The 24,478-nt window shown below is 40.1% G+C and overlaps 1 protein-coding gene across 3 annotated transcripts in view; it reads left to right on the top strand.

Moving 5' to 3' along the window:
* Nucleotides 1-24,478, top strand: part of ppp1r13bb (protein phosphatase 1, regulatory subunit 13Bb) — a 115,537-nt gene that overhangs the window by 56,007 nt on the left and 35,052 nt on the right. For all 3 annotated transcript variants that reach the window (XM_043697523.1, XM_043697522.1, XM_043697521.1), the window contains exon 6: nt 21,567-21,741. In XM_043697523.1, the coding sequence (XP_043553458.1) occupies nt 21,567-21,741 (175 nt within the window). The remainder of the gene's footprint in view (nt 1-21,566; nt 21,742-24,478) is intronic.

Here is a 24,478-nt window from a genome sequence, read left to right as displayed (position 1 = left end):
TTGGGTGGGAGGGTGAGCTGTGAAGAGGATGCAGTGGTGTTGCAGTGTGACCCAGGCTGAGTGTATGGGCAAATGCATGGGAGATGCAGCAAAAAAGGAAGACAGATTATTATTTGAATGACTATAAATTAAGTGCGGGAAATGGTCAATGAGACTGGGTGTTCTTTTTCACCAGTTGCTGCAAGTAAGTGCTCAGGTGCTGTAGACAGTGAAGAAGGCAAAACTGTATGTTGACCTTCATAGCAAGAGGATTCAACTACAGGAATAAGGATATCTTGCTGTAATTATACAGGGCATTGGTGCTGCCATACCTGGAATGTTGTGTGCAGTTTTGACCTCCTTATCTGAGGAAGTATATTTTTGCTCTAGAGAGAGTGTATTGAAGACTTACCAAAGTGATTCCTGGGACTTACCAAAGTGATTCCTGGGATGGCCGGACTGATGAATGAAAAGTTGAATCTGTTAGTATTCCAGTATTCACTGGAATTTAGAAGAATGATGGAGGATCTCATAGAAACCTATAAAATTTCAACACAACTAGACAGGTAGATGCAGGAAGTTCCCAGTGTTGGGAGACTCCAGAACTAGGGGTCATAGTTTAAGGGTAAAAGCTAAATCTTTTAGGACTGAAATGAATAGAAATTTCTTCACCCAGGCCTGTGGAATTCACTGCCACAGAAACGTGAACATTGCTGGTAGATTAATTGATTACATATTCCTCTTTTTTTATTTGAAAATAAAATCATACACATAATAATAGTACTGGAAAGATTAACTAATCAAAAAGTACTGAGTGATGGCTAATTTTGCAAAACTGAGCATAGTACACAAAAGTTTCAAGTGTATTTTTTACTCTATATCTTCATACAGCATTCTCTGTTCTCCATATAGGAATCTGACTGTTTTTGTCCACCCCTTTTTGTTTCCAAGATTTCTATATTCTCCAACATCTGTTTTAAAACTGCGGCATTAATCCTCATTCTCTTTTAATTCACACATTTTGGTGTATGTAGGTTATGCTATTGTGACATTATTGATGTAACAATGTGTTGCTGCTAAGTTCCTTCTGAGAATTTCTTCCACTATTTTTCCTGATGTAAGCACCACATCTGCTATCTCAACAAGAGCAAGAGTTTCTGCAACTAAAGTAGTTTTGCTTTTGGTTGGGAGCCTAAAACAATCTGAAGGGCAGCATTAACCTTCCTGTCCAAAAAGAAAAATTAAAATCCCTATTGCACTTCAAAACCCATCTGAAATATTCAACAGGAAAAAATAATAAGTTAGCGTTTTTTGAGAAGATTTGTAGCTCATGTTGATGGTAAGTATGTAAGTTAGCTCGCTGAGCTTGAAGGTTTGTTTTCAGACATTTTGTCACCATACTTGGTGACATCATCAGTGAGAGTCTGTGGTGAAGCAATGTTCCACCTCTTTATTGACACAGTCCTCTATCACTAGTTTCGATACATACAGATAAAGAAGGGCACCACTTTTATTGGACGACACACATCCTAGGACAGGTGAAACAAAGACACGCATGAGAATTCTTAGAGGCATAGCGTTCTAACCAGAACTCCATCAATAAACACATCGATTTAGATCCCATCTACCTTCCCTTTGGAAAAAAAAAAGGAATCGGAAATGACATCACACACCTTAAGAAATCAATACCTGCAAATAAAGAGGCGGGACATACCACCAGCGCTTCACTGGAGATTCTCACTGACGATGAAATGTCTGAAAACAAACCTTCAATGTTTGCGAGCTAACTTAACTAAAAACAGTAAGTTTCATATTACTGGCATCTCCAAATGAAAACATTCTTGTGTCTTGCTCATCCAAATAATTTTTTCCACCTTGGGATTTTTTGTAGTCATAAAACAATAAAACATAGGAGTAGAAGTTGGCCATGCAACCCATTGTGTCTCCTCCACCATTCAGGATTATAATAGCTGATCCTCGATTCCACTTAGCTGCCTTTTCCCGATGACCCTTGATTCCCTTACAGGCCAAAAATCTATCAGGATTCCAAACATTTGCAACCATTAGAGAAGAAATTCCTCCTTTGTCCTAAATGTGTGACTCCTTATTCTGAGATTATGCTTTCTCATCCAAGACCCCTCACAACTGCTCCACATCTACCCTGTTGAGCCTTCTATGAATCCAGTATGTTTCAATAAGGTTGCCTGTCATTCTTCTGTATTCAAGTGAATACAGGTCCAATCTACTCAATCTATCATCATAGCAGTCCGTCCATACCTGCTATCAGCCAAGTGATCCTTTGGATTGCCTGCAATGCTGTTTCATCTGTCCTTAGATAAGGAATCCAAAACTGTTCACAGTATTTCAGCTCTCGTCTGACTAGTACCGTGTATAGTTTCAGCAAAACCTCCAACTTCTTTATTCAATTCCTTTTAAACGAAGGCCAACATTTCATTTGCCTTTCCTATTACTTACTGAACTTTGATGCTAGCTTTTTGTGACTCATGGACAAAGCGTCCCAAATCCCTCAATTCTGTAATCTTTCTCCATTTAAGTAATGATCAGCTCCTCTACTTTTCCCAGAAAAGTGCATAACATCTCATTTCCCTAATTATATTTCATCTGCCAAGTTTTTGTCCAATCATCTATCTCCAGATTCTTTGTGTCACCCTGATCACTTGCCTTTCCATGTATTTTTCTGTCATTAGCTAACTTAGCAATAGTATTTTGACCATCTTCATCCAAGTGATGAACATGCGTTGTAAATAATTGTGACCCCAGCACTGATCCCTGCAGCCCATTGTTAGTTACAAGTTGCGGTCGTGAAAATGTCCTGTTATCCTACCTGTCTTCTATTAGTTAGCCAACCCTCTAACCATGCAAATATACTGCATGCAACACCATGGACTCTTATTAAATAGTCTAACATGTGGCACTTTATTAAACGCCTCTGAAAATCCAAACGCATTATATTCAGCGCTTAGAATCTGTACAGTGTGGAATCAGGCCCTTTGGCTCAACAACTCCATACTGACCCTCCGAAGAGTAAAACAAAACCCCCCACCAGATCCATTCCTCTACCCTAATATCCTACATTTACCCCTGACTAATGCACCTAACTTAAACATCCCTGAACACTATGAGCAATCGTAGCATGGCCAATTCGCCTGACCTTGGATTGTGGGAGGAAACCGGAGCACCCGGAGGAAACCCACGTAGACATGGGGAGCAGGTGCAGACAGTCGCCTGAGGCTGGAATTGAATCCGGCTCCTTGGCGCTGTGAGGCAGTAGTGTTAACCACTGAGCTGCCATGCAGCTTTTCCTTTGTCTATCCTGCTTGTTACCTCCTGAAATAGTTCTTGTAAATTTTTCAGGCATGATTTCATACTCTTAAGATGGCAAATCTGACCAATTAGACTTCAAATTACTTTGTTTCCGTTTTGGAAGCTGCTGCATCTTTTTGTGAGGTCCTACTGACATTTTCAAAATAAGATTGCACTCGAAACATTCTGCCTGATTTCCAAACCAGTGGTCCTTTCCCCTAAAGTTTGACTTTCACTTTTGAGAATGTTTTCAAATTAATTGCTCCTATCCCATAAAAAATAAACATCTGTTTGAATAATGAAGGTGCCTGAAAGCTACCCTCCATGGTGCCATAAAACATGACATCTGCTTTCATTTTAAGATATAATAAGACAAACCTTACTGAGATTTACTAAATTCTAAATTCATCATTTAAGTATCCACATTTATTAAACTTCCAGAATATCCCCACTGCATTTGTGGCTGATTTTGGAAAGTGAAGAAACACTTCTATTTTCAGTTGATGCTTTTGCGGAAATGCAGTTTTAATAACAATCGATCTACATTCCCAAGCATTTGTTGCTAATGATACCACGAAAAGCTAAAAATTGCAATTCCTACCAATGGTGAGTTTACTCTCTTATATGTTAGAGCCCCAGCACTTCTTTCAAAGCATCTTTCTAGCCTTGCTTTAGCTGTACGTCCTATGGGAGGCATTTTCATACATATTCATTAATGTATAAGTCTTTGTCACCGACCTGACATCTCCATGTACACCTCAAACTCTCATCAGGTTTATGATTTGTTCAGCAACTTTTATTAATTTGTCTATTAATTTGTTCATAGCCACTAAAACACTCTGATCTCATGAGTTCTGCTCCTGGCGGCATTCCTTGACCTGTTAAACTCTGCTGTCTATTCTGCCTTCTGTCTCTTTCTGGATTGTTACTGTTAGATCTTCCACTGATATTGAAAGGATTTTGATCCAAGGTTCTTCATCGCTTTCTGGGTCATGATGTCTGAGAGCCACTATTTGAGTTCACAATTTGTTTTCCTGTCTTCTGTTTTTTTGTATGTGATGTTACCAACCCTTAACGCCTGCCTGTCATCCTGTGCGCTGAATAACCTTTTATAATTTCCAGTGGCATTCTTTGCTCTATTTATAATGGTTGCATTTCTCCATTGGCTACTTTTGGTAAATATTTGACTTTAGTGTACCCACTTTTGTAGTTGTCTTTTGGGATGGTTTTACTTTTGATCATCAGAACCTATCTACCCTTCATCCAACGAACTGTTTATTCCAATAGATTGATCCTCGTAACTCTGCAATGTGTAAACATGAGAGATACCCGGTTTTCATTACTTTCTATAGTTATTTAGAATCTGCAAATTTGTAATCCGTATCCAACAATCTTGAAGACTTCTTGTGTTTATTATGTATTGTTGGCTTAGAGTCATAGAGATGTACAGCATGGAAACAGACCCTTCGGTCCAACTCATCCATGCCGATCAGATATCCTTCTAAACCCTTCCGATTCATATACCCATCCAAATGCCTTTTAAAAAGTTGTAATTGTGCCAGCATCCACTATTTCCTCTGGCAGCTCAATACATATGCGCATCACCCTCTCTGTGGAAAAAGTTATCCCTGAAGTCCCTTTTATATCTTTCCCCTCTCACCCTGAACCTATGATCTCTAGTTCTGGACTCCCCCACCCCAGGGAAAAGACCTTGTCTGTTTATCTTATCCATGCCCCACGTGATTTTATAAACCTCTATAAGGTCACCCCTCAGCCTCCGACATTCCAGGGAAAACTGCCCCAGCCTATTCAGCCTCTCCCTTTAGTTCAAATCCTCCAACCCTGGCCACATCCTTATACATCTTTTCTGAACCCTTTCAAGTTTCACAACATCTTTTCGATAGAAGGGAGACCAGAATTGCATGCAGTAATCCAACAGTGGCCTAACCAATGTCATATACTGCTGCAACACAACCTCCTAACTCCTGTACTCAATGCTTTGACCATTAAAGGAAAGCATACCAAATGCCTCCTTCACTACCCTATCTATTTGCGACTCTGCTTTCAAGGCACTATAACCTTGCACTCCAAGGTCTCTTTGTTCAGCAACACTCCCTAGGACCTCACCATTAAGTGTATAAATCCTGCTTTGATTTAGTTTTCAAAAATGCAGCACCTCACATTTATCTAAATTAAACTCCATCTACCACTCCTCAGCTCCTTGACCTATCTGATCAAGATCTTGTTGAAATCTAAGGTAACCTTCTTTGCTGTCCACTATACCTCCAATTTTGGTGTCATCTGTAAACTTAATAGCTATACCTCCTATGTTCACATCCAAATCATTTCTATAAATGACCAAAAAAACAGGTGGGCTCACCACCAATTCTTGTGGCACACCACTGGTCACAGGCCTCCTGCCTGAAAAGCAACCCTCCACCACCACCCTCTGTCTTCTACCTTCAAGCCTGTTCTGTATCCAAGTGACTCGTTCTCCCTGTATTCCATTATCTTTAACCTTGCTAACCAGTCTCCCATGGGGGATCTTGTCAAACGCCTTTCTGAAGTCCATATAGATTACGTCCACCATTCTGCCCTCATCAATCTTCTTTGTTACTTCTTCAAAAAACTCAATCAAGTTTGTGAGACATGTTCCCCACGCACAAAGCCATGCTGACTATCCCTAATCAGTCCTTGCCTTTCCAAATACATGTAAATCCTGTCCCTCAGGATTCCTTCCAACAACTTGCCCAGCGCCGATGTCAGGCTCACTGGACTATAGTTTCCTGGCTTTTCCTTACCACCTTTCATAAATAGTGGCACTACGTTAACCAACCTCCAATCTTCCGGCACCTCACCTGTGACTATTGATGATACAAATATCTCAGCAAGGGGCCCATCAGTATTCCTGCAGAGTCCTAGGGTACACCTGATCAGGTCCTGGGGATTTATTCACTTTTATGTGTTTTAAGACATCCAGCACCACCACCTCTGGCTTAAGGTCATTTTTCAAGATGTCACCATCTATTTCCCCAAATTCTGTATCTTCCATGTTGTCCTGCACAGTAAACACTGATGCAAAATGCTCATTTAGTATTTTTCCCATCTCCTGTAGCTCCACACACAGACTGTCTTGTTGATCTTTGAGGGGCCTTATTCTCTCCCTAGTCACCTTTTTGCCCTTAATGTATTTATTAAAAAACCCTTTGGATTCTCCTTAGCCCTGTTTATAGATTCCTGGATAATTGGGGCTCATTCTGGGGTAGGTGGCACCTCTACCAGCAAGATGGTCTACACCTGAACCAGAGGGCTACCAATATCCTTGGGGGGAGGTTTCCTAATGCTGTTCTGGTGAGTTTAAACTAATTCAGAAGGGGGATAGGAACCTAAATTGTAGTTCCAGTATCTAGGAGGTTGAGAATAGTGAGGTCAGAAATATGGTTTCAAGGTTGCAAGAGTTCACCGGCAGCAGGAAGCTGATTTGAAGTGTGTCTACTTCAAAGCCAGGAGCATCCACAATATGGTGGGTGAACTTGCAGCATGGGTTGGTAGCTGGGACTTTGATGTTGTGGCCATTTTGGAGACATGAAAGAGCAGGGACAGGAATGGTTGTTGCAGGTTCAGGGATTTAGATGTTTCAGTAAGAACAGAGAAGATGGTAAAAGAGGGGGAGGTGTGCCATTGTTAGTCAAGGACAGTATTGAGGTGGGAGAAAGGATGTTTGAAGATTTGTCTACTGAGATAATATGGGCTGAGGTTCGAAATAGGAAAGGAGAGATCACTCTGTTGGGAATTTTCTGTAGACCTCCAAATAATTCTAGAGATGTTGAGGAAAGGATAGCAAAGATAATTCTGGATAGGAGCAAGAGTAACAGGGTAGTTGTTGTGGGGTCTTTAACTTTCCAAGTATTGACTGAAAATACTATAGTTCAAGTACTTTAGATGGGTCAGTTTTTGTCCAATGTGTGCAGAATGGTTTCCTGGCACAGTATGTAGACAAGCCAATAAGGGGCAAGGGCCACATTGGATTTGGGACTGGGTAATGAAGCTGGCCAAGTGTTAAATTTGGAGGTCGGTGAGCAGTTTGGTGGTAGTGACCTAAAGAGAGAGGTAAAAGGAGCCAAGAGGGGACATGAGAAGTCATTGGCAGATATGTTTCGGGTTTTTCTTGATCCTTTCTATAAATATATCAAAAATAAAAGAATGACTAGAGAAATGTTACGGCCAATGAAGGATAGTAGTGGGAGGTTGTGCATGGAGTCCGAGGAGATAGGTGAAGCACTAAATGAATATCTTTAGTCAGTATTCACACTGGAAAAAGACAATGTTGTCGAGGAGAATACTGAGGTGTGGGTTTGACATTAGCAAGGAGGAGATTACATTACATTACATTACAGTACAGTGTGGAAACAGGCCCTTCGGCCCAACAAGTCCACACCGACCCGCCGAAGCGCAACCCACCCATACCCCTAACCTAACACTATGGGCAATTTATTATGGCCAATTCACCTGACCATGCACATCTTTGGACTGTGGGAGGAAACCGGAGCACCCGGAGGAAACCCGCGCAGACACGGGGAGAACATGCAAACTCCACACAGTCAGTCGCACTGAGGCGGGAATTGAACCCGGGTCTCTGGCGCTGTGAGGCAGCAGTGCTAACCACCGTGCCGCAGATGTTAGCAATTCTGAAAAGTGTGAAAATAGATACCTGGGCCAGATGGGATTTATCCTAGGATTCTCTAGGAAGCCAGGGAAGAGATTGCAGGGCCTTTGGCTTTGATCTTTATGTTGTCATTGTCTACAGGAATAGTGCCAGCTGACTAGAGGATAGCAAATATCCTTCCTTTGTTCAAGAAGGAGAGTAGAGATAACCCTGGTAATTATTGACCAGTGAGCCTTCCTTTGGTTGTGTGTGAAGTGTTGGAAAAAATTATAAGAGATTGGATTTATAATCCTCTAGAAAGGAATAAGTTGATTAGGGATAGTCAACACGGTTTTGTGAAGGTTAGGTCGTGCCTCACAAACATTGAGTTCTTTGAGATGGTGACCAAACAGATGGATGAGGGTTAAGTGGTTGATGTGGTATATATGGATTTCAGTAAGACATTTGATAATCTTCCACCCTGTAGGCTATTGCACAAAATACGGGGGCATGGGACTGAGAGTGATTTAACGGTTTGGATCAGAAATTGGCAAGCTGGAAGAAGACAGGGTGGTGGTTGATGGAAAATGTTCATCGTAGAGTTGTGTTACTAGTGGTGTACCACAAGGATCTGTTTTGGGGCCACTACTGTTTGTTATTTTTATCAATGACCTAGAAGAGGGTGTCGTAGGATGGGTTAATAAATTTGCACATGACACTAAGGTCGGTGGAGTTGTGGATAATGCTGAAGGATATTGCAGGTTACAGAGGGACATTGATAAGCTGCAGAGCTGGGCTGAGAGGTGGCAAATGGATTTTAATGTGGAAAAGTGTGAGGTGATTCACTTTGGAAGGTGCAACAGGAATAAAATGTACAGGGCAAATAGCAAGATTCTTGGTAGTGTCAATGAACAGAGAGATCTCGGTATCCATGTACATAAGATCCCTGAAAGTTGCCACCCAGTTTGATAGGGTTGTTAAGAAGGCATATGGTGTATTAGCTTTTATTTGTAGGGGGATTGAGCTTCGGAGCCACAAGGTCATGCTGCAACTGTACAAAACTCTGGTGCGGCTGCACTTGGAGTATTGCGTACAGTTCTGGTCATCACATTATAGGAAGGATATGGAAGCTTTGGAGAGGGTTCAGAGGAGATTTACTAGGATATTGCCTGGTATGGAGGGAAGGTCTTATGAGGAAAGGCTGAAGGGACTTGAGGCTGTTTTCGTTAGAAGAAGGTTGAGAGGTGACTTAATTGAGACATATAAGATAATCAGAGGGTTAGATAGGTAGACAATGAGAGCCTTTTTCCTTGGGTGGTGATGGCTGGCACAAGAGCGCATAGCTTTAAATTGGGGTGATAGATATAGGACAATGTCAGAGGTAGTTTCTTTACTCAGAGTAGTAGGGGCGTGGAGCGCACTGCAACAGTAGTAGATTTAACAACCTTAAGGGCATTTAAATGGTAATTGGATAGACATATGGATGAAAATGGAATACTGTAGGTTAGATGGGCTTCAGATTGGTTCCACAGGTTAGTGCAACATCGAGGGCCAAAGGGCCTGTACTGTGCTGTAATGTTCTATGTTCTGTTTGCCAAAGCTACCTCATGCCCAAATTTTTGCCCTCTTGATTTCCCCCTTAAGTATACTCGTACTGCCTTTATACTCTTCAAAGGATTCACTCAATCTCTCCTTTCTCTACCTGTCATATGTTTCCTCCTCTTTCTTAACCGAAACCTCCATTTCTCTCGTCATCCAGCATTCCCAACATGAACCAGCCTTTCCTTTCTCTCTAACAGGAATATGCTATCTCATTATCTCATTTTTGAAGGCTTCGCATTTTCCAACCGTCCCTTTACCTGCGAATATCTGCCCCCAATCAGCTTTTGAAAGTTCGAGCCTAATACCATCAAACATAGCCTTCCTCCAATTTAGAACTTCAACTTTTACATCTGATCTAATTTTCCATCACTATTTTAAAAGTAATAGAATTATAGTCTCTGGCCCCAAAGTGCTCCCCCACTGATATCTCGGTTATCTGCTCTGCCTTATTTCCCAAGAGAAGGTCAAGTTTTGTACCTTCTCTAGTAGGAACATCCACATACTGGATGTAGAATTTTCTTGTATAAACTTGACAAATTCCTCTCCATTTAAACCCTTAACACTGTGGCAGTCCCAATCTATGTTTGGAAAGTTAAAATCCTTTACCATAACCACCCTATTATTCTTGCAGATTACTGAGATCTCCTTACAAATTTGTTTCTCAATTTCCGGCTGACTATTTAGGGGGTCTATAATACAATCCCAATAACGTGATTATCCCTTTCTTATTTCTCAGTTCCACCTAAATAACTTCCCTGGATATATTCCCAGGAATACCTTCCCTAAGTACTGCAGTAATACTATCCCTTATCAAAAACACCACTCCCACTCCTCTCTTGCACTCTTCCCCCGCCCCTTCTATCCTTCCTGTAGCATTTGTATCCTGGAACATTAAGCTTCCCAGTCTTGTCCATCCCTGAGTGACATTTCTGTAATTGCTATGATATCCGAGTCCCATGTTCCTAACCATGCCCTGGATTCATCTGCCTTCCCTGTTAAGCCTCTTGCATTGAAGTAAATGCAGTTTAATTTATCAGTTCTACCTTGTTCTCTGCTTTGTTCCTTCCTGTCCTAACTGTTTGACTTGCTCTCTTTTGCAATTGTACCGTCTCAGATTGATCTCTTTCCTCACTGTTTCTCCCCCCGCCCCCTCTCCAGCTTACTAGTTTAAATCCTCCTGAGCAGCTCTAGCAAATCTCCCTGTCAGTATATTAGTCCCCTTCCAATTCAGATGCAATCCATCCTTCACAGGTCATTTCTACCCCAGAAGAGATTCCAGTGATTCAAAAATGTGAACCCTTCTCCCCTGCACCAACTCCTCAGCCACACAATTCTGCATCTGCTTTATCCTCCAATTCCTACCCTCACAAGCTTGTAGCACCAGGAGTAATCCTGATATTACTACTCTCGAGAACCTCCTTGTTAAATTCCTGTCTAGCTTTTAATATTCTTCCTTCAGAATCTCATCCTATTCCCTTCCTGTATTAGTTACAATATGTACAGTGACCTCCTGCTGGTCCCTCTCCCCTTTGAGAACATTCTGCACCCTCTCTGAGACATCCTTGAGTCTGGCACCAGGGAGATGTATCATCGTCAATTGCTTGGAACCTGACGTACCCCTCATTGCATTAGAGCCTGTCTCAATACCAGAAACTTGGTTGTTTGTGCTACATTCCTCTGAGAGTCCATCACTCCCTACATTTTCCAAAACAGCATGCTTGTTTAAAATGGGGATAGCCACAGAAGACTCCTGCACTACTTGACTACCCCTCCTACCTTTCCTGGAGTTAACCCATCTACATGACTGTATCTGCGACTTTACTTCCTTCCTATAACTGTCATCCATCACACTCCCTAGCTCTTGTAAATTCCTCATTGTCTCTCACTGTTGCTCAGCTGATCCATGCGATTCAGTAGGGTTCACATCCAAACAGACTTACTGCAGACATAATCATCATAAACATGGAAACTCTCCTAAACTCCCACATCCAATTGAAAGAGCATATCACTCTACTAATGGCCATCTTTGCTCCTTCACAATCTACAGACCCAGAAAATAGCCCCATCTTTTTGTCCTAAATAAAGTGCTCCAGCCTAACTTAGTACTTATGATTTATATTTTTAAAATTTAATCGAGACTGATCTAAATAAAACATATAATCAAGAAAGAACCCACTCTGTTCACTCCTGCAGACATATAGCAAGGTTACATGTTTAAAACTGTGCACTTATCAGTTCCTGTGCTGTGAGCTCTCCCACACAGGTTCATCCAGGGTCAACTGTGAATTTTGCTATCTGTTCATTTTTCCGAGACACATTCCGATGTCTAGGGATACATGGTCTCAAACGGCAAAGGCAGTAACTGTGCAGATTCACTGCTGTGTCAGTTAGCAGTATAGGTTTCTTTCTCTCTTGCTAAATCTACAAAATGTAAAATGGTTTACCTTCTTTATTCCGCACTTTTAGGTCCATGACCACTACCTTGTTGAAATCCTGTGCTAAGCACAGATTTCCTACAGATTAAAACTTTGTCCTTTCATATTTCTTACAAATCTTATCTATCACTTTATCTCTTAAGTTGCTACTGGGTTATTCATTGAATTTTTCTTCCCTTATTCTTATGTCCTCTACGAAATTTTTTAATCTTTTGAATGTATAGCCTTTGTAGTTTTAACACAATTAAATTTTGTCTTCCAAGTTTCTGTCCTCTGTTAATATCATTTGAATTTTTTTGAATGGGGAGGTTATATTCCATTAAAGGAATACAATAATGTCCCAATTATGTAAATTTCGATTTCAGATTTTCTAAACATAATAGTTTCATTGTTTTCTGCATCTTGTTTTATCAATGTTTTATGCATTGCATACAGTACTATTACTGTTGTAATAAAATGATTTATTCCAACTATTTTACAAGGAATAATTATTTTACAAGATTGTAGCGTTTCATCACTCCAAACCTGAAACCAAGGAATTCTACAATTCCTTAACTTTGTCCTAATCCTTATTACTCAGAGTCTTGGTATCATTTTAGCCAGTCCAATGCACACACTGTAGACATATTACACAACAGCTCAGTTGATAGACTCTGGCACAAACATAATTATTACTGGCCTGAAAATTCTTGTAACTCATAAAGGCCTATCTTTGATCATTATTTCCAAGATCTTCCTCCAAACTTAATGTTTGTATTTAGTTTTGGAATCTATGAACTATTTGGGACAATTTTTGACTTTATTTTGTTTTAAATTGTGCCAAAAATACCCATTGACTACACTTTAGACATTTCTGGTATTCATTCTTTTATTACAAATCCCAAATTATTTTTACTTCTCAGTATATTTAAAACATTTTCTGTCCTCATTTCCATTAAAGTTCTTTTGTACTGTGTATTGATATGTATTGAGAGGGTCTCATCAACTCATTAATTATATTGTGCCCTCCTTTTTTTGTCATATGGCAGATTGTTTCATTTGCACTTCGAACAGTGCTGAAAAATAGTGCTTTCCAAGAATTTTTTTTTTTGGTGATTCCAACATTTGTTCACACAGTTTGTCTTTCTGCAAATTTAACTAAAAAACTTAGTCATTTTTTACTCGATATGTTTGCAGAGTCTAATAACTTAAATACTAGCACAGATTGAAGAATTTTTGGCTGAAATTTCTGCAGTCCTGTATCTAATCCACTGATTTCTGCTATGCATTCTTCTGTGGAACTATCTGCACTACTTTTAAATGTGTCAAAATCTGACCAGCTTCATAAGCAATTACAGCATCATCTTCTACACAGATTTTATTAATGAAAGTTTATCGATCCAAATCTTTTTCTGTGTTCACATCATCAGGTTCCAATTCTGCAGGGGCAAAAGCTTTTTAACCTGCAGTTGTATGGTTGCAAAAGTACCAAGCTATTGTTTTCTCCTTTGATAAGGTAGCAACTATTGTTGGCATGATTGTCTTATTACTTCACAGATCCTAATGTTCATTTTCGGAAAACAAGGTGGGCAAGCATACCCCAGTACTTTCCACTTAGGTTCAGCCATCATTCTCTGAAGTTTTCTCCAATTTACTATTTGGTTAGTTTTTAATCCTTGGCTTGAAACTGTATGTGCCGTTTCTCGGCTGCTGCAGGGTCAAAATCTTGGAACCCTTAACAACATGGAGTCACTGCAATTCAAAAAGGTGTTTCAACACCACTTTCTCAAGGGCAGTTAGAAATGAGCAATAAATGCTGGCCTTGCCAGGAATGCTGACATTCCATCAAAGAATATTTTAAAAAAAGGTCTTGAAGCGAAGTGATTTATCCTTGTGAAACTATTTCATGGTGCTTAGAATCATTTTATAACAAAAGCAGTATACTTTCTTTGCATCATTTTATTTTCTACCTTCCTTAACTGACAGGTGAAGATGCAATCTGTTCAAAGGTTTCCACTATTACATAACTGGCTGATTTTACAAAGTCTCACTAGTCTAATTAAACTTGCCCTCCAGGTTCCCTTGATCTTTTCTTTAGAATTCTGACTGATTTGCTTTTTATATATTGCAAGCCACAATCCTGAATTAATATCCATGCACTTTTGCCTTCTGAAACCATTGCTGATCACTTCAGTTTGGTATTATAATTTGGAATAGGTAGAATATTTGAGACTTGCTGTTGGACTGAGAAGCCATAGAAGGGATTTCTTATACTGAAACTGAATATTTTGTATCTTAACAACAGCAAACTGACTGATTGCGGAATACTACGGTAAATTACAAAAATATGTTAATAACTTTTTGCTGTGGTCACACAATTGGCAATGACGTTTGAGATTTTGTTTTAGCAAAAATAGCAAGGTGGTCATATTATTTAGTAAATAATCAAATAATTAAGACACCCACCCTGAAATCAAATGGGGTATTCAGAAGAAGTGGTGAGGAACTGGGATTCAACTATCACAGAGATTGGCTAAGCAACGCTGGATAAACATTTGTGGGAGAAAAGAGTAGAGGTTTACATTGATAGTTAGATCAGAAAAGACTGGAGGAGGCTCCAGTAGATCTTAACTGCTGACATGGGCAGGGTGGACAGCTTTTCACAGGTTCTTTTGAGGGGGAGAAAAATCAAGGAATTCCCTTTTGACACCAATTGAAATGTTGCTTCATAAAAGTCTCATTATCCCAGAAGCAGTATTCACAGTCGAAGGATTTGTCTTGTGAGAATAGTATAATTCAGTTTAGCTCATTTGGCTGGATGGTTCGTTTGTGAAGCAGTGTGATACCAACATTGTGGATTCATTTCCTGTCACTGGCTGATCCATGAAGGACTCATCATCGCCAGCTCTCCCCTCACCTAAGATATGGTAGCCCTCAGGTTAAATCACCACCAGTCATCTCTCTCTCCTCTAATGAGAGAGCAGCTCTATGGTCTGGTAAGGCTATGACAACTTAACTTGAATATAATTCATACAGTTGAATTTTTTTCTTTGAGTGATTTTAATATGGCAGCTCTTAGCAGAACTCAGATTTTTGCACAGGGACTTATGGGAAACTGATAATTCAAAAGAAGCTTTTTGAACTTTTTAACATGGTTTTGGACAATTTGGAAGAAAACTGATGGTGAAAGTTGCATTGTAGCAGGATAATAACATTGAAAGGTAAATTAACCTGAAATCCTGACTATCTATTTGCAATCCATGGTGGGTGTAAGTGGATTTGGACTTAAACTTTGTTCACGTCACTTACATTTTCAGATCGTTGTTATCAGCAGGATATAATCAAACTTATTAGCCATCCATACCATTTCTCGGGTTTCAGGTTAATGACAACTCTGAAAACAAAAATTGCTGGAGATCACAGCAGGTCAAGTAACATCCATAGAGAGAAAGCAAGCTAACATTTTGAGTCGAGATGACTCTTCATCAGAGCAAATGTAAAGTGTGGAGGCGTCAGCATTTATCAATGGTGGGGAGCAGTTGCAGTGCTGGCAGAGAAAGGATGTTGATGGTTCAGATTAAGTGATTGGAATGTGAGAATGGCAGAGCAATGGTGTGTCTAATTGCCCAACTGGGAAGAACAGACAGTCCCACAGGGATGGGTTAAGGGGAGAGAGGGAGACAGAGAATGTAACAAGCAAAACTAACAAAAAGGGAAGAATGAGTTCACAATTTGAAGATATTGAACTCAATATTGAGCTTAGAAGCTTGTAAACTGCATTGTCTGAAAATCAGATGTTGCTCCTTCAGTTTCCACAGTGATTCACTGGAGCATTGCAGCATGCTGAGGACAGACGAGTGCCCATACGAGCAGGATGCTGTGTTAAAACGACCAAATACAGGAAGGTCAGTCATGCCTGTGCTCGGACTGGAGGTGTTTTGCAAAGCACTCACCCAGAATGTGTTTGGTCTGTCCAATGTAGAGTGGACCACATTGGATGCAGCGAATACAAGATATAAGATTGGGGAAGCTACAGGTGAAATGCTGCTTCACCCGGAGAGACTGTTTAGGCTTTTGGTTGGTGAGCAGGGAGGAGGTGAAGGGGCAGGTGTTGCACCTTCTGTGGTTACGTGGGAAAGAACTATGGGAAGGTGAGATGGTGTTGGTGGTTGAGGAATGTGCTAGTGTGCCTGTGAGGGAATGATCCTTACGAAATGCAGACAAGGGGAGTGAGAGGAAGATGTAAGGGTGGCGTTCTGCTGGAGTTGTCTGAAATGATGGAGAATGATCCTTTGAATGTGGAGGGTGGTGGGTTGTTAAGTGAGAACAAGGGGGGACCTGATCACTGACTGTGAATGATGGAAAGGGGCAAGGGTGTAGGACTGGTGATAGGTCAGATGCGGTTGAGGGCCCTGTCAACCACAGTGGGCAGGCAAAAGTGAGGACTGCAGATGCTGGAGATTAGAGTGGTGCTGGAAATGCACAGCACGTCAGGCAGCATCCAAGGAGCATGAAAATCAATCCGGAATCACACTGGACAAGAAACCACATGTTATGGAAGAAGGAAGACATGTCAGCAACCCTGTTTTGGAAGATGGGATCATCTGAACAAATATGATGTAGGTGAAGGAACTGGAAGCATGGGATAGAATCCTTGCAAGGTGTGAGGTGGGAAGAGCTGCAGTGAAAGTAGCTATGGGAGTCAGTGGCAAGCAGTGGACGAGTTATTCCCTGAACTGGAGATGGACAGGTCAAGGAAAGGAAGTGTCGCTTTGTTTCCACTGATGTTGCTAAACCTTAATTTTTTCCAACATTTCCTGTTTCTGTTTCTGATTTCCAGCATCAGTCATTCCTTGGGGTTTTTTCCACCGAGATTTTGCCTCAGCTGGAGCAATGCTGCTATGAGAGAGACGCGATAGGCTGGGTTGTTTTCTTTAGAGCATAGAAGTTTGAGGTCTACAAGGTTGAAGGGTATAAACAGGGTAGATAGGGAGAAACTGTTTCTTCCACAGAGTGGTCGATAACCAAGAGCACAGATTTAAGGTAAGTAGCAGGAAGTTTGGAGGGAATTTGAGCAAACAACTTTTCACGCAGACAGTTTTGGATATCTGCATATCTCTGCCTGAAAGGGTGTTGGAGTTGGAAATCCTCAAGACATTTAAAACTATTTAGATGAGCATATAGCACCCAAGCCAATGAGACAAATGGTAGAAAATGGAATTAGAATAGATGGCAGTTGGATTGACACTGACAGGATAGGTCAAAGGAACTCTCTCTGTGCTGTAAAAAAAAAAGTGACTCGGCAGGTTTGTAAGAGTGAGTCTGATAAAGGAATTCTCAAAAGGAAATGCTAGAGACCAAGTTGAAGTCTTAACTACAACCAAGAAGCTGGAAGTTAAACCTGTTGTGAATGCAGGTGAGGTGAACAAGTTAACTGAGAGATGTGAAATTTTTTTGTCCAAAGGAAAGATAACCCTTCTTTCTTCAAATAATGCAATTAAACCCATAACTATTTTGCTGGAGAAGGATGTAGTCTTTCCTTCAAAGAGCGCAATGAAAGCCAAAGTGTTAGTAAATTAAATAAGTGGAAAGTATATTTCATATTGATGCACAAGGTGAGGTTAGAGTGCAACTTCTGTCTGAAGCAATGATATAGTAAGAGTTATTAAGAAATTACCCATGGATGAAGTTGATTTACTGCAGAGTAATTATTTGGCAAGAATAAAAGTTATAGCTTTAAGTATAATCACTGAAATCCTGAATGAGCTTCAAGTGACAAACAGTTACAGGAACAAGTTCCAGATTTCCATGCTGTACATCTCTATGTCTTCTCCATCCTGTGGTAATCAGAATAGTAGTTAAGCAAAGTCTATCACCAGAAATCAAAATACTATGACAAACGGATGTTAGAGTAACAGAACCTTTTTTCAAGGATGAGCTGATTCAAAAGAACAATATGGTGATTATATTTTAATTAGTTGAGGTTCAGAAAGCAAATTCAAAGATAAGCAAATTAATACAGTGAGCTCACACTGAAAGTGTGACTGAAGGAATTCCCAATATGTTATTTTAAAAGCAGAGTTCTGATGAGGCGAAGACATCCTCATAGATCTGCAGACGAGGAATGGTATACTACCCAAATGCTGTAAGGAGAAATTCTAAGGAGTATGTGAAATACTTTTGGTGGTACATGGAGGAGTACAGGAAACTTGTGTCGATAAGCAGGCATTTTACGTAGCCAAGACTTCTTAAGGGTATAATGAGTTCTGCAAGACATACCATACTTATCAGAGTGTGAAAAAGCTGCAGCATCTACTCTAGTTATGACTTGATTCTTAAGTCATGTTATAGTACTTATAGTTCTAAAACTAAATATCATCACTCTACGTTGTTATAGCAAATGCATTATGTCAAAGGTTGATATTTTTATAGCTACATCAGTGGTACATGTCAGTATCCCTTGCATAAATGAATCTTAAAGAGGAATGAAGCACTCCCAACCCTGTTAGTATATCTTCTAATTGAGGAATTGGGTATAAATCTCTTTTTGTTGCTGTATTTTCTATTACTGGTGAAAGCTGACATGAATGGCCTTTGTCTTTAGAAGTAGTCAGAGTCAGGTACATTGTCATCTTGGTAGTCTCATGTGATTTTACACACTGCACAGTTTTAGACTGTGACTGCTTAGTGTTAAGTACGCAATTATCAGCGCACACTTCTCAATTAAGTCATGACACAAATCAGCTAGAAGAGTTTTGAGATAAAGCCATCAGATAACAGTATAGAATATATGCTGTAACTGATACTGAGCTATAAAAATGAACAAGGGACAGCCTTGATTTTTTGGCTGTCACGGAGTTGGGTAATACTGGATGAGGTGGTATGGAGTTATTACAGTCAACCTCAATGTTACTGACTGGTGAAAGGGATTAAAATTTGTGTTAAAAGTTCCTTGGCACTGAAGTTGTCAATAGTTTTACTAACTTTATCCCCGGCAAGATAAAACTATCCAGTCAAATTTGTAGGAAACCTAAAACCTCAACTAAGAAGATTTCAGATCATTAAAGGAACTTACTCAACTACTTAGCCAAAAGTTGGGTCCTGCAGTTTCCCTTCCCACATGGTGGTTGATGCTCTCCAGCGCATCTCATCCACTTTCCGTACCTTCACCGTCAAACCCCACCCCTCCAACCACAAGAAGGACAGAAACCCCCGATCCTCACCTTCCACCCCACCAACGCATCATCCTCCACCATTTCTGCTACGTATAAACAGATCCCACCACTAGAAATATATTTCCCTCCCCACCCCTATCCACTTTCAGTTCTCTCCGCAGCTATCCCGTCAGGTCCACTCCCACCAACAACCCATCCTTCCTTCCTGGCACCTTCCCCTGCCACCGCAGGATTTGCAAAACCTATGCCAACACCTCCCCCTCATTTCTGTCCAAGGCCCCAAAAGAGCCTTCCACATTATCAAAGTTTCACCTGCACTTCTACACATGTCATTTACTGTGTCCATTGCTCCCAATGCAGTCTCCTCTACATTGGGGCAACAGAATGCCTACTCGCAGAGCAGTTCAGAGAACACCTTCGGGATACCTGCACCAACCAACCACACCGCCCCCTGGCTGAACACTTCAACTCCCCCTCCCACTCTGCCGAGGATATGCAGGTCCTGAGCCTCCTCCATCACCACTCCCTTATCACCCAATGCCTGAAAACCTGCTCTTCTGTCTCGGGACCCTGCAACCCCATGGCATCAATGTGGGTTTCACTAGTTTCTTCTTTTTCCCCGTTACCCCCCCACCTTATCCCAGTTCCAACCTTCCAGTTCAGCACTGCTGTCATGACCTGTCTTACCTGCCTGTCTTCCTTCCCACCTATCCACTCCATCCTCCCCTCTGACCTATCACCATTACCCCCAGCTATTACACTCTCAGCTACCTTTCCCTCCATCCCCATCCCCACCCCCTCCCATTTATCTCTCCACCCCCGAGGCTCCCAGCCTCATTCCTGATGTAGGGCTTTAGCCCGAAGCATTGATTTTTCTGCTCCTCGGATGCTGCCTGACCTGTGCTTTTCCAGGACCACATTCTCGACTCCAGCAAAGAAATGTCTACCAAGTCTGAAAAGTTTCCAAACTAGCAAAATTGTTTCGGAACAGAATATTTCTGTAGGAATATTACAGCAGAAACAACTTGCCGTAAGTTAACCAGTTAAAATCTTTGAAAATCCTTAATTAAGAGTTCTATGTTCTTGTTATCTGTGTTTGTGATAATGAGGATTAAGTAGGAGACTACACCCTTAATACTCATGACTTCATTATAAGAATCAATTCCGAATTCATTGCAGTATTGAGAAGTCTGTGATAACTAAAAATAGTTGTACCATGACAATTCTACTTTAAAGTTAATTTTTTAAGATTTTTAAATCTATCTTAAGAAGCAATTGAATATTCAAACAAGGATATGTGATTTAGATTATATACAATCCAGAATAATTTCTCAATAGTATTGTGTGTCTTTATCTCAAACTTTAAAGGAAATTCAATTTCCAACTTGACTCTAGGGTCCCACAAAGTGGTTGAGTTTGTCTCCCTGTCTGCACATGTTGGCTTTTTAAGAAATGTTCTGGGCCTGCAGCAATTAGAAACAAGCTGCTATTGTGTTTAATTCAAATTTTTTGGCAAAGAAAGGTTCTTGAGGATCATAATAGTCCTTTCTTGCAAGAGACCTCATTTAGAGTAAGCAAACTCGGAGGTGCAAGAGGTAGTAAGGCCATCTCATACCTCCCTCTGTCTACAATACTGAGAATTTGCTCCCAGCAAAATTTCATATTCTCATACTGGTTAGTTTCTGCTTTAAACTTAACGCTTTAATTGATAGCTTGATTTTGTGATTTTCTTTTACAAAACTATCTGGTGACCGCTGGATTTGTATAGGTACTTGTGAAAACATAATAGCCAACATAGACTCACTCAAGGTTCAAGTTTAGATAAACAGAACATCCACTTAATTTTGCATTCTCCTACTTCACTGATCTGTGAATCATTTTGCACTGTGATTTGCTGGCTTCTGAAGACAAGCAAGAATACCAAATTGGATTTGCAAGGGAAATGTAAGCACAGAGTCACATTGTTGCCATTCAACAGAGTAAAACTCTGACACAAAGTTCTCTTCTTGCCTGCCAACACTCTTGATCTGTCATAAATCTGAAACAAGGTATTGTTCCACAAATCAATCTATCATAGTACTTAATCTTCACTTTAAGATACCTTGTGTCTCTGATGCAGCACAGCAAATGGAGGCTTTTGAAATGCAAAATTGTAATATTGCAATTTAGGTATAAGCAATGCTAGAAATATTCAGTCATCTGGCAGCATCACGTGTTTCTCTTTCACTAGATGCTGCCAAACCTGCTTGATAATTATAGCACTTTTTGCTCTTATTTCAGATTTCTAGTATCCACAGTATTCTGCTTTTGGTTTAAATACTCACATGTTGCTTTACCCTGTAATATAGTGTCCATATTTGTGTTGCAAGATTTTAATTTGAAGAAGCAGAATCAAAGATCAGTACTTGGTTCCTCTTTTTCCCAAAGGAGCAGCGTTTGCGTTATCTGAAACAACAAGAGCGGCGTCAGCAGCAGTCTATTTCAGAAAGTGAAAAATTACAAAAATTGAAAGAACGTATGGAGAGTCAGGAGGCAAAATTGAAACGGATACGAGCTATGCGAGGACAGGTGGACTACAGTAAAATTATCAATGGCAATCTATGTGAGTATTCTTCATTTCAAATATATTTTGATTTTCAAGCACTAGCAATGTGGTTGACTCTCAACTGCCCTCTGGGAAATTAGGGGTGGGCAATGAATGCTGGCCTAGCCAGCGATGCTGGCATCCTGTGAATGAATTTTAAAATATAGTTAAGGTCTATCAGTAAAAAGTTAATTTATTTTGGACAATATCATAGAATATGCAGTATGTGTTGCTTATACCTGTGTCGGCTCTCTGAAAGAGCTCTTCATTTGTTCCTTTCCCCAGTGCCATTTATTGTTCTTATTTTACAAATATTTATCCACTTTGCTTTCTAGAAGAAATTGTGAATACTGCTTCCACTTCGTTTCTGACCAAGCATTTCACATTCTAACAAGTTTCTTGATTTTGTTTTGAAAAACACTTAATGCCTCCTTCATTTTACAATTGAATTTATGATCAAAATTCAATTTATGATCTTTTCTAGTCACACGTTGTTCATGAGAATGTTTCTTCCATATTTACCTCGACAAAACTCAATATTTTTAAACAAAAACATTTCGAGTCCAGTGACGCAGTGAAACTTTCTCTTTACAGATGCTGCCTGCTGCAAGACCCACTGTGTTTCTCCAGTACTCTGTTTTTGTTCTAGATTACTCGCATCTGCAGTTCTTTGTGTCTGTCAGTATCATACATCTTTAGGTGTAAAACCAAATTTCTCTAGTGTAATCTTCAAAACTGTTGTCTCTTCAGTATCTTTTCATTGGTCTTGACATTCTGTGTAAAGTGAAATTCCCAAAACTGAATGCAATATTCTAAATGCAATACAGTCGAGGCTTGGGTGCAACTGCGCCTGGATTATTCGGTGTAGATTTGGGCTCCTTACCCAAGGTAAGATACCCCTGACACTCATTGAGTGCAGCAAGAAATATCCCACATTGATTCTAGGGATGTTGGAGTTGTCCACTGAGAAGGGACTGTGGAGATTGACCCTGTATTCTCTGGAGTTTAGAAGAAAAAGAGGACATGTCACTGAGCCATAGAAAATTATTATAGGGCTTTAGAGGGTATATGTAGAAAGGATTGTTCCACTGGCTGGCGTTCTATATTCAGGGAATGCAGCCTTAGAATAAGGGTAAGTAATTTAGGACTTAGAATCTCCTCAGGGGATAGTGAGTCTTTGGAATTCTCAATACCAAAGGACTCTGGATGTTCAGTCATTAAGTATGTTCAGGGCATAGACTTATAATTATTAAAAATATCAAAGGTTACGAAGATAGTACGGGAAAATGATGTTGCGAAGGAAGACCAGGCTCAAGAGGCTGAAATGCCTACTTCTGTATAGTATAATTTCGAAGATCCTTTCTGAGGCCCAACATTACTGCAGTCTTTTCATTTTGCATCCATGTGCTAAAATCTAAATCCCATTTATTCATTGAATTCGGCCTCATTAAATTGTTCTCCTATTTTGACAATTTCTTTTTTTAAGGCTTTAGTCTTCTCTCCTTTCAAAGTTTTGCCCTTTATTTTATATTTCCCTCTTCATTCTTTCTATCAAAATATATGGAATCTTAATCTTTGCTGTGGTTGCCTGAAGAGTTATGTGCATAGTATGCATTGCATTTCTTTTTGAAACTTTTGTTTCCAAAAGCTATCAAATTTGCAGACATTGTGAATTTTACAAATCAAGGGACTTCTTGTTACGAACCATTAAAACACTAGTATCTTTTTAGATACCTTTCCCATGTTAAACTTAGGTACAGTTTTGAAGCATGTGGATGATACAAAATTTGGTAATAAAGTGAACAAGATAGTGGCATACTTCTGGAAAGCACAGACAGATTAGTAAGATTGGGAGACACATGGACAAAGCAATTTAAAATGGTCAAGTATGTAGGAAGTTTTGGGAGGTATGTTATGAAAAGGCAGTGAGTACAGGAGCCCAGGGATCAAGGGATTCTTATGATCTTGAATGAAACCGGCATTTTTTTTTTTAAAGAATCTGAAAACCCAGCTATTTATTAAAAGAATGGAGCCACAAAGTTCACAGTTTAAATAAAATAATTTTACTATAGAAAAATGGTGATATCTTGAAAAATATCCATATTACAAAGCAGGAGGTGCTGGATGTCTTAAAACACAAAAAAGTGGATAAATCCCCAGGACTTGCTTAGGTGTACCTTAGAGATCTGTGGGAAGCTAGGGAAGTGATTGTTGGGCCCCTTGCTGAGATATTTGTATCATTGATAGTCACAGGTGAGGTGCCAGAAGACTGGAGGTTGGCTAACGTGGTGCCATTATTTAGGAAAGGTGGTAAGGGAAGGTCAGGGAACTATAGACCTGTGAGCCTGACATTTACGTGCATTTGGTAAGCCAAGGACTGATAGTCAACGTGGCTTTGTGCATGGAAAGTCATGTCTCAGGAACCTTAATAAGTTTTTGAAAAAGTAACAGAGGATTGATGAGAGCAGAGTGGTGGACGTGATCTATATGGACTTCAATAAAGCGTTCAATAGACAATAGGTGCAGGAGTAGGCCATTCTGCCCTTTTGAGCCTGCACCACCATTCAATATGATCATGGCTGATCATCCTTAATTAGTATCCTGTTCCTGCCTTATCTCCATAACCCTTGATTCCACTATCCTTGAGAGCTCTATCCAACTCTTTCTTAAATGAATCCAGAGACTGTGCCTCCACTGCCCTCTAGGGCAGAGCATTCCACACATCCACCACTCTCTGGATGAAAAAGTTTCTCCT

The sequence above is a fragment of the Chiloscyllium plagiosum genome, chromosome 10 (genome assembly GCF_004010195.1).
Source record: "Chiloscyllium plagiosum isolate BGI_BamShark_2017 chromosome 10, ASM401019v2, whole genome shotgun sequence".
Classification (NCBI taxonomy): Eukaryota; Metazoa; Chordata; class Chondrichthyes; order Orectolobiformes; family Hemiscylliidae; genus Chiloscyllium; species Chiloscyllium plagiosum.
Note: the sequence above shows the minus strand (reverse complement) of the source record. Positions and strands in the feature narration are given on the sequence as shown.